At 37.2% G+C, this 14,587-nt stretch overlaps 1 protein-coding gene across 1 annotated transcript; it reads left to right on the top strand.

Annotated features, from left to right (window-relative positions):
- The first annotated feature begins 5,343 nt into the window (after positions 1-5,343).
- Positions 5,344-6,285, top strand: LOC124225310 (olfactory receptor 52E4). Its single transcript, XM_046637908.1, has one exon. It carries the CDS (start codon positions 5,350-5,352, stop codon positions 6,283-6,285), a length of 936 nt encoding a protein of 311 aa, XP_046493864.1. The 5' UTR covers positions 5,344-5,349.
- The last annotated feature ends 8,302 nt before the right edge of the window (positions 6,286-14,587 follow it).

The following is a 14,587-nucleotide window of genomic DNA, read 5'->3' as shown; positions in this document are numbered from 1 at the left end:
GCTTTGGTGGCCTGGGTTTGTGGGTTCAGATCCTGGGTGGGGATCTGCTCCACTCTTCAGCCATTTTGTCAAGGCATGCTACGTGCAAAGTGGAGGAGGGTTGGCACAGATGTTAGCTCAGTGCTAATCTTCCTTGAGCAAAAAAAAAAAAAAAAAGGGGGAGATTGGCAACAGACATTAGGTCAGGGTGAATCTTCTTCCCCTCTAAAGAAAAAAATGAAATCTGTATGTTATAATAGCAGTACATACTGACATGCAAATACAGGAGCCACAGAGATCATATCTGGATGGTTCATACCGATGACCGTCATGGAGGACACAGTAATTGAGTAAGAGCTGAAGGAAAGTAGAAAGGAGCAGTAGTTATTTCATAAGTAGAACTTTTGATCACCAAAGACAGTGTAATGTTTTGAAGAGTCATGAAGTAGAATTAGTTTAAAATGTTGACTGGGTATTGACCGAAGGACTTTGACATCAATGATGTTTGTACTTCATTATATAAAGCCTATAACATACAATGGAAAAATGCAGGTCATTGGAAGGAATTTTAAGAAGAGATGGGATTGTAATAGGCTTGATTTGGGAGGATAAATGTTGAAAAACTGGCAAAGATAGACACCACAAGGGAGTGACTGGAGACTAAGGAGTAAGCTTCTCATTAATCAAAAAGAGAAGTAACAAAAACAAGAACGTATTCGATCTAACCACAATCTCTTTTGGACCACAGAAACATTATCTTCTGTCTCATAACAACTCAAAATTGTCTGAACTTAGAAGATAAAAACTAAAAAATAGATGTCTAATGTAGTCAATTGTCCTTCAGTCTTTTTCTATCTGTACTCAGGAAAACTACGACCTATCACATATCCAGGTACTATCAGGTCTACTCTATCATCATCCAGGAAGGGAGACTCTAAGAAAACTTTAGACCTTGAGCTCTAGCTAGATTCTGTTTTCTCAGGAGAATGTGGAGTTTTCTTCACCTGCCAAAGGAGCTAAACACATAAAAGCCCCTTCCAAAGCCTTTACCTGTTTACCTTTACTTATAGACTGGGAAGGGAAATCTTGCTGGGTTGTAAGAAAGTTGCTACTATTTTCTACAGGTATCAACACTTTGCAAACACAGTTGCTGCCTATTCTCTATTTGAGGAGTCTAATGTGTCTATTTCAGAGGTCTTCATCTTTTGAAACTACAGCTGTGACAACACCAAATACATTAGGATTCACACATTTATATTAAACAAAGAGGAAGAGCTGCTAAGGACAGTTTCCTAAGAAGTCACACTTTGAAGACTTAATGGTGTAAAAATACTTCTGTGGCGTCTGAAGCGGACAAAGACGATATCATCCCACATATAGATTCCTCTCCTTTCAGGATGCTTCCCATCCTAACAGCTCATGAGACCTTCCCTCACCTGAGCTAAGGAGTTACAGCTGTTATCTTGATGTTTCTCTGCACATGCAGTAGGGAAGAACAAAGAGTTAGATGGAGTTAATGAGTCATGAGCCCATGTTTATGCCCAGAGGACTCTGAAGGCTAAGCTCAGGGATTCTGGGACATACCTAGACTTAGGGATGTTCTCACTGACTATAAAGATTGCCTTCATGTGACAGGACGGACTTCAGACCTGGAGGTTTGAAGGGGCTTCGATCACTATTCTTAAACCCCTCAGCTTATGCTGTGATATTGCTCCAAGTGAGGGATAGAAAAGGAAATATTAGAGAGGTAAGGATACTTGGACAAGAGAGATGAAATACATAGAGAGGAAGAGAGGAGGCAAATGAGGATAGAAGGGGACATAGCCTCCCTTTGCTGAGAAGTAATCCAAAGCACCATTCTGCATTCTCTTCACAAAAGAACACGACAGAGAACATGGGATTGGAACAGACATCAGGAGGTGAGCACAGTGATATCAGCAAGTAATAATGCAAAATGTTTCTCTGTCTCTCCCTCTCTCTTCCACATCCCCCCCCCCCACACACACAGCTCGCATAGTACACTCCTCACTGCTAGAAAGCCACGAATACAGTCTTAAAGTAGAGTAACCATAGATACTGTCACCAAAGAATGAAGATTATTTGGGCAAACAAATTGTTGACAGGGAACCAGACACAGCAACTAGGCCTGCTCTGGCTCATCTAAGGCAGAAGGAGGCTATTGCAGGTCACTGTCATATGTGTGAAGTTGGAGGTAAAGGTGTGACTGATGTAAAAACCCAAATAAAGTGATGTAGGTACTATACATTTGGTATGTACTCTTATCTCATTTTTTTCTCCTGCATAATCCTAGTGAATTTAGAGGTCATCAATTCTACCTTGGCCCCCTGTGTACCTATTACTTTATGGAAAAATATCCAAGTCTTTTTTACTGGAAGCCCAGTACCCTTGCTAGATCAGTCATATCCTGTGCCATCCTCGAGTCTTATGCTTCACGACTCACTCACGACAGGGCCTGAAAGAATTTACCCACCCCCATCAATTGCTTGATCATATCAAGCTGGAGAAATCCGTAAGAATGAAAGGAGAAGGTGGTTTACTTTCAAACTGAGCTTCATTGGTTGATGTATGCATCCATAGAATTCTTGAATTAAGTCTAAATGTGAGGCCCTGTGCTACTCATGGAGTTCGGAATATTCTGTCATCTCTCCCTCTGTGACTCCTTTATCTCACGTTAACGCCACCATGAGTTATTTATAAATAATAGCCTCTCTTTAAAATAAAGTATTAATCTGTGCTAAAAGGTGAGATTTTTAGCGGTTTAACATTAAAAGAAAAATAAAATTTGGGGAAGAACTAATAATGTAAATAACTACCATTTATTGAGTATACCCTATGAGCTAGTCCTTTACATGCATTGGTCTTTTTTGTCCTTAAAACAAGTCACATTAGATAGAATGTATTAACCCAATTTTATAGGACAAACTGACTTAGAAAGTAAAGATATTTTTCCAAGGTTATCCAGCAAGTAGATGGCATGGCAAGATTTCAAGTTATGTTTGAACAGCTTCAAAATGCATATAAATCATCTATAACATTCTAATATTAAAGTCAGTGAGAAAAGGAGACATCAGGGTAAAAGAAAAATCACTACTTCAACAAATTGAGTGTTGGTGGGCACTAAGGGGGAAAGATCTCTGATTATCATCAATTGAGCTTTTGAAATGGACTTGGGCTGGACTCTTCATCGATGTGCATATCTAAAAAAAGACGAACTTATCACCCTGATGTCCAAGAATGATCCTTGAGCTTATGGGCCCCACATTGTCTGCCACTGCTTGGGGCACACAGCTGCAGCAGAAAGAAGGCAAGCCCCTGACCTAAATAGTGAGAGGGAGGATGTCTTGTTGAATTTAAACTCTACTGTTTGAAAAGAGTCTCCTTTGCCACTACCCTGGAAACTTTCCCCTCAGCTGATAAAGTGCCATGTTGAGAAGCAGCTGCCCTAAAGATGTGGACTGTAAATCTCATGATGTGTCATCCAAGCTATTTCCTCAGACTCTTCCAAGTTCCACAAACTCTGATTTCTCAGCCTGGTATCTTCCCCTCAACATTGGCAAATGTTGTGCTCTTTCTACACACAGACAATTTTCTCCCCAGCTTCTCTGGAATCAAGATGCTCTTTTTCTTCTCATACAAAAAAGGGGATTATTAACTCCATTGCCTGGGTATTTCTACTGAGCAAGAACTACCTGGCAAAATTACTGGACAACTGATAAATTAGGCCACATACAAATTAACCATAAACTCTTCTTCTCTCCTTTTACATACACATATACACACACACGAAGGCACATTTAATATAAATCCAAAATCCTGTTTCCCTTCAAAAACTAAATGGTAAACAACTGGAACCAAACACTCATATGTCAGTGTTAGGGATATTAAAATGAATACTTCTAGTTCTCTGCCCTCAGTTGAAGCTATTCTCTTGCTAGAGATAAGGTTGATACATAATTAAATACTAAACAATACAGATTATGTTAATTGTCACAGAACTGTATAATGTCCTAAAGACACAGAGTTAGGAAAGTAATTTTATTACTTTTAAGTGATCAAGTAAGACTCGCTAACAACACTTTAGTTTCACTGTCACTTAAATTTGCTAGATATTCGATCTGTTCATACCTGAAGCTAGGCAAATTTTTAGAACATGAGTATGATTTTGCATATATTTATTGGTGTTATAGTTAGTCAAGAAGATAATATGGCTGATAATCAAAAGGCAATTTATTGGAAGGACATGAAGACATCACAGAATAAACAGGAGGCTGGAGATATGGGATCAGAAACTAAGGCAATCTCATAGGATTAGGAAGCATCAAATATAGCAATCACCTCATAGTAGAAGCAGCCTGGTCAGAGATCATAAATGGACTTAGAATGGGGAAAATTCAAAGAGAGACCATCCAATTAACCTCCTTTACATCATGTTACTGTATTAGACTCATGAGGAAAATCCTTAGATTTTTATCATATCAAAACATAGACAGTAGCATAAATCAGCAGTTCTCATTTGGACTTAGAAATTTGGCATTTCTAAAAAGTTATTAAGGAACTGAAAGAGCTTTGGTCTGTGTGAATTATATATATCATATTTACCACATTATATACTAAAATAGAATTTTTAAATAAACTTCAAAATAGCAATAAACTCATTATGATAAACTTAAATTACATACTTTATTTTAAAGTACTGTAGTTTATATAAAAAGAGTGATAAGAATGGTGTTATTTGACATTCAGAAATATCCTTAATTTCAGATTTAATAGAAGAGGTGGATTCTCATATTTATGTCTGCATTTTATCTATCTATCTACACCTCTTATATAGCCTCTGAAAAATTCCACTATATACACATAAGAAAATGAGAGGGAAAAGAGCTAATAAAGTCTATAATTATGAAAATAATTTTGGCCTTTTGGACTCCCTAAAAGGGTCTTGGGAAATCCTGAGAGTACCCATTGAGGAGCACTCAGTACGGTAATTACCCAAAAGTAATCAAGGGGCTATCTTGAAAAGGAATGAAGAGGAATGCCATAACGTGTAAGTATACACTACTCTATGAAATATTGTCAGTTCCTTCAAATATCTCATATATTACAAAAATAATGCTACAGACAATATTATCTATAATGAATCTCAGAACAATAAAGTATATTGAGAGGGTAGCTCAAATACCCCCTGGAAAGAAGAGAATCTCTAATGTTTGTAAATTAGTTGCTTCTGCCAATACCTTCAGTGTACTGATTAGAAGTCTTTCCATCTTTCCAGGACCTTGATAAGAAAAGATCTTAAAGAAAGTGAGATCCCTCCTCCTTCACAGTAATTGAATGACATTAGCTAGAAGAATGCCTGCTATCAATGACACCCAGTTTCATCCCCCCTTCTTTCTCCTGCTAGGAATACCAGGACTGGAAACTGTACATATCTGGATTGCTTTCCCATTCTGTATTGTGTACCTTACTGCTCTTGTGGGGAACATCACTATTCTCTTTGTGATCAAGACTGAGCACAGTCTCCACCAGCCCATGTTCTACTTCTTGGCCATGTTGTCTATGATTGACCTGGGTCTGTCCACCTCCACCATCCCCAAAATGCTGGGCATCTTCTGGTTCAGACTTCAAGAGATCAGCTTTGGGGGCTGCCTTGCTCAGATGTTCTTTATCCATATGTTTACAGGCATGGAGACTGTTCTACTGGTAGCCATGGCTTATGACCATTTTGTTGCCATCTGCAACCCTCTTCAGTACACCATGACCCTCACCAATAAAACCATCAGCATCCTAGCGTCTGTTGTTATTGGAAGAAATTTAATTCTTGTGACTCCTTTCGTGTTTCTCATTCTGAGGCTGCCCTTCTGTGGGCATCACATCATCCCTCACACGTACTGTGAGCACATGGGTCTTGCCCGGTTGGCCTGTGCACCCATCAAGGTCAACATTATCTATGGGCTCATGGTGATTTCCAATATCATTGTGGATGTGCTCCTGATTGCATCTTCCTATGTGCTTATCCTTCAAGCTGTGTTTCGCCTTCCCTCTCAGGATGCCCTACTAAAGGCTCTCAATACCTGTGGTTCTCATGTCTGCGTCATGCTGTGCTTTTACACACCAGCATTTTTTTCTTTTATGACACATCGCTTTGGTCAGAACATTCCCCACTACATCCACATTCTTTTGGTTAATCTATACATGGTTGTCCCACCTGCCCTTAATCCAATTATCTATGGAGTCAGGACCAAGCAGATCCAAGAGCGGGTTGTAAAAATATTTGTACAGAAATAATAGTTCTATAGAAAGAGTCAGAAGATATATCCATACACTACCCAAATTTAATCACCTGAGCTCTCTTTTAAATATTTATTATATTAGATGGTAGTAGCCAGATGTTTCATTTTTATTCTAAGTCCTTTAGGGTTGACAGATAAAGCAAAGCTACCTTTGCGGCCCACTCTCTTCACCCACCCCCATGCAACTGGACAAAGGGAAATGGCTAACTGAAAAGACCTCCTCTCCTTGGGAATGCTTTATGCATCACAGGTACTTTACACAATATAGAAATCAGTCTAGCTCATTGAATATTAGTGATGTTTATCTTTACCTTTATGTTATCCACCAGCACTTTGGGAATAGACATAACTCAGTTTATTTAAAAACATAAACTTTCATGAAATTTAACCCAGATACACTATCTTCTCAAATCTGTTCCAGTGTTGATCCACTCAGTTGGCTCATTGATCCGTAACTCATAATATTTAGTTAGCGGCATGATATCACCATGGCCCAAAAAAACACTTGTAAAAATTCCAGATGCTTGGAGACCCTTCTATTTTCCAGGTTCCACGTTTGAAGAAAATTCTCAACAGCTTTCCAAAGTGATTTCACAATTTTATACTCCTACTTACAAGCATGAGAGATCTGATTGCTCCACATTCTCATCAACATTTGATCTTTTTGGTCTTTTGAATTTTAGCTCCTTAGTGAGTGACAGTCAGTATCTCATTGCAGTTTAATTTTCCTTTCCCTAATGACTCATAACGTTGATCATACTTTCAGCACTTACTGGCCATTTCTAAATCATCTTTTGTGAAGTATGTTTTAGTCTTTTCCAACAAGTACAAAATTAGCTACTTTGAGATATATCTGTTCATAGCTCAAAAGCCTTTGAGAAATTGGAGTTCAAATGTAAAACTGCCTATGTCAAAAGTAAAACAATAAAGCCAGTAAAATTATATATATCTACGTACATCTGTTATATATCATATATTATATGTAGTAAAATTAACTTTAAATAAAGGAATCTCCAGAAAAGGTAAAGCTACTTATTGGATATATTAGTCAAACTTTTGGAAAAAAATAGTTTGGCAGACTCAAGTCGGGCCCCTTAAACTATGGCAAACTGTAGGCACAGGTTGGAAAACCACAAGGGAGAATAGGAACAGTAAATGTGAGGGATATTTACAACTTCTTGTCCCAAAAAGAAGTGCTTCCTGGAATCTAGAGACACAGAGAGCAATGTGAAGAAACCTACCTGACAGGAGTTGGGATTTATTTTGAGGGACTCCTCTAGCCCATGATGACCTGCAGGTCACTGCAAGGAGAGAACAGGTGGAAACCAGAATAAATATTCTGATATATCTCCTCTTTTACCCTCCTGTTAGTGCTTTCTATTTTCTAAACCCAACCAGATACAAAAGACAAGGGAGGCTATCGATGCAGCACATACTTGTGAGTCCTCCAGGATACAGAGTATGCAGTGGTCCTGGAGAGGCAAAGAGGAGATTCCAACACATTGGCCCACATAGATGAAGAGTTAGAGAAAAATTCTGAACAAAAACTTGAAGCCCAGCATTTTTATATATTCTCCTCTCAATAACCATTCTACACTAATTTTTTCAGGATTATATCTGCAATATTAGATATTGTCTCTATTTTTGTTCTCAGAGTCCCATTAGAAGAGATTTGAATTTCTTTTTATCCTTTTAGACAGACCAAGAGTTATCCAAAATAATGTTGATTTTAAAAAAGCATGTGGACTAATACACTTTGAAGTCAAATCTGATATGTTTACCTTGAGGATTAAAATTTGAAAAAAGGAGGAATGAATTAATCATGTAATCACCATGTTTTACACCTGTAGGTCTACATATTCTCTATAACTTCAGAGTAATCTCTATCTAAGGCCCAAAGTGGGATTTTAAAAAGCTGATATTACAGAAATATTCTTTTATATGTTTTATAAAACTCTTGGGTATTGAAGAAAACATTGAGCTTTCTAAAGCTTTAGCTAGTATAGAAATTCAAAAACGTTGATAGGAAAATGCACAGCCAGATATGTCACATTTTGTAGAGAATATTGTAAATGATCAAAAAGAGTCGCCAACTTAGTTTCCTTTACATTCTTTTATCACAAAAGAAATCAGGGCTCCCTGAAGAGAAGATGATTATTAACATTGGAGTTATATAAGTAAAACCATATGTAAACTACCTTGAAATTTGCAGATAATTAGTTAGCCTGATAGCTCACATGGGATCTTCTGTTATTTGTTCAAGAAACGTAGTTGGCTTGACCATTACATATGTAAACGGCTCAAATGACAAGCAAACTGCTATTGATTTAGCTTATGTTTATTGAACACCTAATTAGTGTGTCGTCTACCTCATAAGAGGAGCTTAGTAAATGTAGGTTGAATCAAGGAATGTTTGTTTGACATATGAGCATCACTTACATCTAGCATTCAAACTAAATACATTTATTGAACAAATAAATGAGTTGTTTATAAGAGCAATATAGTGAACTGAAAGATAACTGCAGTTTTTCCATTCAAATTCAACGTGAAAATACCTCTATATATTTCAAATAAGAAGTAAGGATAATACTCATTTTAATAATATCTTGGATCTATTGTCAAACACTACTATTCTAGTCAGATTCATCATCTCACTTCATTCAGAGAAAAACCACCAGAAATGTAAATTGTCACTTTCATCACCCCATGAATCTATAAGAGGGAAAAAAAGAGGCTCAGAGAGGTTAAGAAATGTGTTCACAATGCCTCAGCTACTGAATCACAGAAAAAGGATTGATATGTAAGTTTTCTGACTCCAAAATGTTGACTTCAGAGATTCCATAGAAGAATTATAAAAATAGCCAGTGTTTATTTATGAATCAAATTCTGATAAACAGTTGCTGAGCCCTCTCTAGGCATTATCCTACTATATCATTACAACAAGCCTACAAGTCAAAACAATGTTTTCTTATTTTCCCTGTGAGAAAACCAAGGCTTAAAATGGCAAATTAAATTGACCAAGGTCACAGAATAAACAGGTGGACGAAAAGGTCATGTTCTTAATCTGTATGATAAGCTGCTTTCCTTTATAAATATATTTTTATTTTCATGTTTCTATTAATACTATATAAAATGTCAGAGGTACTATACTCTCACAAAAATCATGCAATGAAATTCTTAAAACAGATATAGCTCAGGGTTTGGAAACTTATGTTAGAATTCTGGCTTTACCTTTTACTAAATGTCCATATATTTCTCAGCTGACTTTGAGGAAATACTGGGTTTTTCCCCACAGTTTTTCCCCTGCAGCTCTCTCCTTGCCTTCACTGACTGTATGCCTAAAGTAATGGCTCACCTGGGACCACAGTGATATTTAAAGTGTTGGTAGGAGGCCATCATTCCTGTGCCCGTCTAGACTCTTACGACCTCTTTTGGGAGGGTACTTTTTGTAGGAAGCAGATTTCAGGTCATCTGTGACCAGAAGTTATAGCTGACTGGAAAGAACAGAGTTTTATCCTCAGAGATACAGAAATTTTCTGTCCCATACTCCAGATCCAGGTACACAGCCCATTGTGAAAGGCCTTTCCCAGGGGACTAGAGTTCTTGTATAACTCCTTGGCCCTGGCTATTGAGAACTCAGTCATAAACAGGTTTCAGTCTGTGGCATGCAGTTCTTCGCAAGCAATTTCTCAGATGCTGGGCAGAGGTAGGTGAGTCAACTTTTGGTTCTGCTGGATGAGGGTTCACAATGACGGTAACTCAAGTGATTCGTGGGATGATCTAGCTCCAGGGACTCAATCAAAGTCTCTGTAGATACGGCCATCTCCAAGCCATGTAGCAACAAAAAGAGGTAGGAATTGTGTTGAGAATAAGCTGGATTCATACCCACACTTCAGTCACTAACACAAAAGCACACAGCAAAATACTCACAGTGCTAAATAAACAAACTGATACCAACAAACACAGGAATGCTTATGCAGATACAACATATGAATAAAGAATATTATATGCAAACACAAGGGAAAATACTAATGGTAACTCTCATTAGCTGGCTCAAATGAAGTCTTTCCTTCACTACATCCTTCTCTTTTGTCATTTCAGAATAGAAACCTCTTGTGTTGAGTACAATCATCCTAGTGGGGGAAGCATATCTGAAAGGGAGGTACAGAAAGGTTGAGAGATGGGAAGCCCAGGAACGTAGATAAAGAAGTTATTCAATTCTGCTGCAAAAGATGAAAGGCATTCCCTGGAAGAAGCTCACCACAGTTTACCCAGGGAATTGAATGTCTGAAAAGGAAAAGATAGGTTCAAAAGGGAAAGAAGAGAGAGCCTCAGAGAGTTATGGTGAAGATAAACTTACAAAATATACATGAAAGTGCTTATTAAACAAAAAATATTACTAAGCACACAAAAGGCGAAGATGACTGCATCAATTGTGGTCATAGTAATGGGAGTGGTTGCAGCAGAAGCAGTGACCTAGATGGACAATAATCTTTGCCAATGATGATAAGTATATTGACCAGGGACGTTCTGAATCAATAATATATTTAGAACACCAAAGCATCTTTTAGAAAGTTGCCTTACAAAGACTGCTAAAAACTGGACGGCTTACTATGACAGTAGAAACATTATATGAGATCAAGAAGCAAAATACTGGCATTACTAGAATTTAAGCTCTGTGAAGTTGGTGACTTAGACTCAATCCCTTTTGCATGCCCACATCTAGAAGAGTACTTGGCAGAAAGCCAGAACTCTATAAATACTTGTCAAATGAATTAAAGGATTGATAACTGAGAACTTCTATAATATGACAGGTGAGGGCAGAGGGTGGCAGTAGAAGTAAGTTTGCAGATGATCCTAAATATAGAAAGTGAAAAACTTAAGTAATTGGAATAGTTACTAGAATATATAACAATCTGTAGGATTTTAGGACCTTGATACATGAGCTTAATCTTTTATTGCAAGAATAACATAAAAAATTAAACTAGGTGAAATAACTTCCACCTCCCACCCACCCTATGTGCCACCAAGAGGAGTGAACAGAAGATTTCTCAAAGTGTATGCAAGCCCTCAATACCTCTCCCCCAGATCTGCACAGAGCCCTCTGCTCTGTTCTCTTAGGATGCAAATCACTGCTTCTCAGCCACATTTTATTCATGGGATTATATTGATCAGTCATATGTTTTTCAAGGGAAAAATACTGGGCACATTATGAAGAGGATGAATTATAGAAAAAGCTAAGATAAAAGATTATGGAAATCTTAATTAACTCAGTTGATGTAAAGGAGAGGAAAAATAGATTTGATAGCTATTTCTGAACACTAACCCATTAAACAGTTATAAAGTTCACCTGCTCCAGTCAATCCTTATCACTAACAGCATGGTACATGATAACATCATCTTCCACCTGGACACCTCTGATAATTTTCTAACTGATCTGACTACAAATGCTCTTGCTGTCTTTAACACATTTTTGACAGTGCAAGAGTGATATTTTTGAAATGCAAATGGGATTACGCTGTAGCTTAAAATCCTACAGTTTCTTCCTGTTGTTTCCAAGATAAAGGTGAAACTTCTAAAAATTAACTACAGGGGCCCACATGATCCCATGAGTCAGTCTTTTCCCTCCCTGTTCCTATTAACTAGAAATATTTTTCTCCACTCATTCCCCTCTTCCACTTATTAGTGGAGTCTCAGCCTTCAGCTATAAATTTAGGTAACACTTCTTAAGGAAAACATTCCCTATGAACCCTGATCAGGTTAAATAAGTTTACAGCGTACAATGACTCTTCTTTGTAGACCACTTGTTACTTTATATTTATTCGAGTGATTTGATTAATGTTTTCCCTCACTAGACTACATGATCCATGAGAGCGGGGCCTGGGTTTGATTTTTCCCACCCAGTACTTTGAACACTAATACTAGGCACCTTATGATTACCCAACTATATTTAAGTGTGTTTGAGTGGGGAATTGACAGGAATTGATAAATATTTGGATCCGAACCATGAGAGAATACAGAGAAAAAGAAAGTACTGAGAATGTCTCCAAAGTTTCTTTCCTGGGATAGTGTGTGTAAAACATCATTACCTAAGATCGAGCAAAATGCAAGAAGGAAATTGTTTCAGAGCAGAAATGATCAACTCAGTACAGAGCTTGATAAAGAAGATGTGCCTCAGTTGTATCTGTGGAAACATACTATAAAGCAACTGGAGATATATAGAGAATTGGGAAGAAGTCTGGTAGAAACATATTTTTGAGAATCACCAGGAAAAAAAAATGTGGTACTTGCATTTAGGGAAGTGGATGAAAGCATGCTTGTGAGGCATACTGCATGAGCAGAGACTGCAGTCAAGGAAAAACTATTACTTAGGGGAAAGGTGAAGGAAGACAAGGAGTAAGCAAATTTCAAGGAGCGTTATGAGAGTTAGAAAGAAAACAAAAGGGAGACAGGTTTTAAAAACCAATAGAGAAGAGCATTTCATGAAGATGAGAAGGATATCACTAACAGATAAAGGATTTGTCATTCCCTGTTTGTAGTCATGCCACATGTAAAATATTTAGTTATTTCTGGTTTCCAGACAACAGGAAAGCTGATGTTATGAGGACTGCATGAGATATAGTCTTAAGTCCAGAAAAGACAAAAACAGGGCATGCATTCTCAGGCAACAGTTACTTGGAGTGAATCAAGATTTGTAAGACTTTCTATAGTATACCAAAGTGTGTGTGTGCATGCATGAATGCATGTGTGTATGTGTGTGGGTGTGTGCACTGTGAGTGGAGATTATGAGTGATGCAGCCAAGAAATATTTAGGAGTAAACATGAAATTTATTTCAAGCCACAGCCAGCAGAAAATTTAAGTTTTTCCCCTGACACCAAAAAACACAGAGAATATTTGCAGATGGAGAGAGAAGAAAAAGTGAAGAGAGAGGTTCAAATGCAGAAAAGTAAGTAAGGTAAGAGGAAGTTTCACAAGACTGAAGGAATAGACAAGGCCAAGAGAGAACAGAAGCACAATGCCATCTGTACTTATAGAAAGTACAAGCATACAGACCTGAGGTTAAAAATAACAACCGTTGGATTGGAAGTTTCATATCACAGCAGAGGACCTGTATTTTTAATCACAGGAAGCAGTGACTATATGAAAGTTAACTTAAACACAAACTTTGCTCCTTTTGCTGATTTTTTTCCATTGCATTCCTAATTTCAACAAATGTAGGTACTCTTTATTGTTTCTTATTTCACTGAAAGATTAAATAATTTAGCCCTGTAGTTTAAGTTTTGTGCTAACAAAATTCTCTCTATAGTTTCCTAATTGATACAATTAATTGTGATATATAATCTCTTGTTCTTTTTAATCATTCAAAATAGCCATGGAAAAATTAAATATTTTAAGCTATTAATAACTGTATTCCAGAATTAGGGGAGTGTGTCTTATTATCATTTATGATCGATCCCCCTAGAAGCATTTGCTTGCAGGAAATGCAGCAACTGAAAAGACAGGTAGAACAACTTGGTAACAGGTCCGTTTAACAACGTTGCTCTGTCAAAGGATATCAGTTAAAATAAAAATAGATAGAAATTAAAATATAGACAGAAACTTCAGAAACAGAACCAGCAGGTCTTAATAATTAACTACAAAAGAATAAATAATAGAATACATGAAAAATTATTGCAAATTTTCAAATCTTTGTACTCAGAAAGATTTTACACATTAATAGAGATAAGAAATATATTGCATGAGAAATAATAAGAATTTAAAAGCAGGAAGTGAAAAGTTGGATGAAAAGAGGTGCTCTCAGGAAATACTTCTTCTCTCATCATCAGTAATAATAATAACTAGGCTTACATTTATTTAGCATCATCCATATGCAGGGCAGGCAGAGTAGTCACATCCCATGTCTATAAGTTCTAATTCTCAGAACGGCCCTGCATGATCAGTATTGTTACTCCCAATTTACGTATATAAAAATTGCTGATTAATAACCGCAGTTATTAAGTCAGATAGGGTTGTTAATCCCTTGGCCTGAGCCTTATTTATCTTCTCTGTAAATGGAGAAAGGAGAAGCGACAATCTGAGACCTATTTTAACCTTTATATAAAATAACACTTGTAAAGCAATGAGAAAGTGCCTGGCACGTGTTAGCTAGACTTTTGCTTTTCCTAACACAACCTGAGTTATTATTCTTTTTATTAGAAAGTGAAATAAAAAGAATTCTCTGACAGATTGGATGCTACCCCAGCATACAGTAGAGGTGAATAGAAGGGTGAATCTAATCAAGCATCATTGGTGGGTG

This window comes from Equus quagga, chromosome 14 (assembly GCF_021613505.1).
Source record: "Equus quagga isolate Etosha38 chromosome 14, UCLA_HA_Equagga_1.0, whole genome shotgun sequence".
Classification (NCBI taxonomy): Eukaryota; Metazoa; Chordata; class Mammalia; order Perissodactyla; family Equidae; genus Equus; species Equus quagga.
This window is presented reverse-complemented; position numbering and strand designations above follow the sequence as displayed.

Bases quoted from the DNA above. Each gene is read 5' to 3' on its own strand.
- LOC124225310 (XM_046637908.1), top strand. From the start codon at position 5,350: ATGCCTGCTATCAATGACACCCAGTTTCATCCCCCCTTCTTTCTCCTG.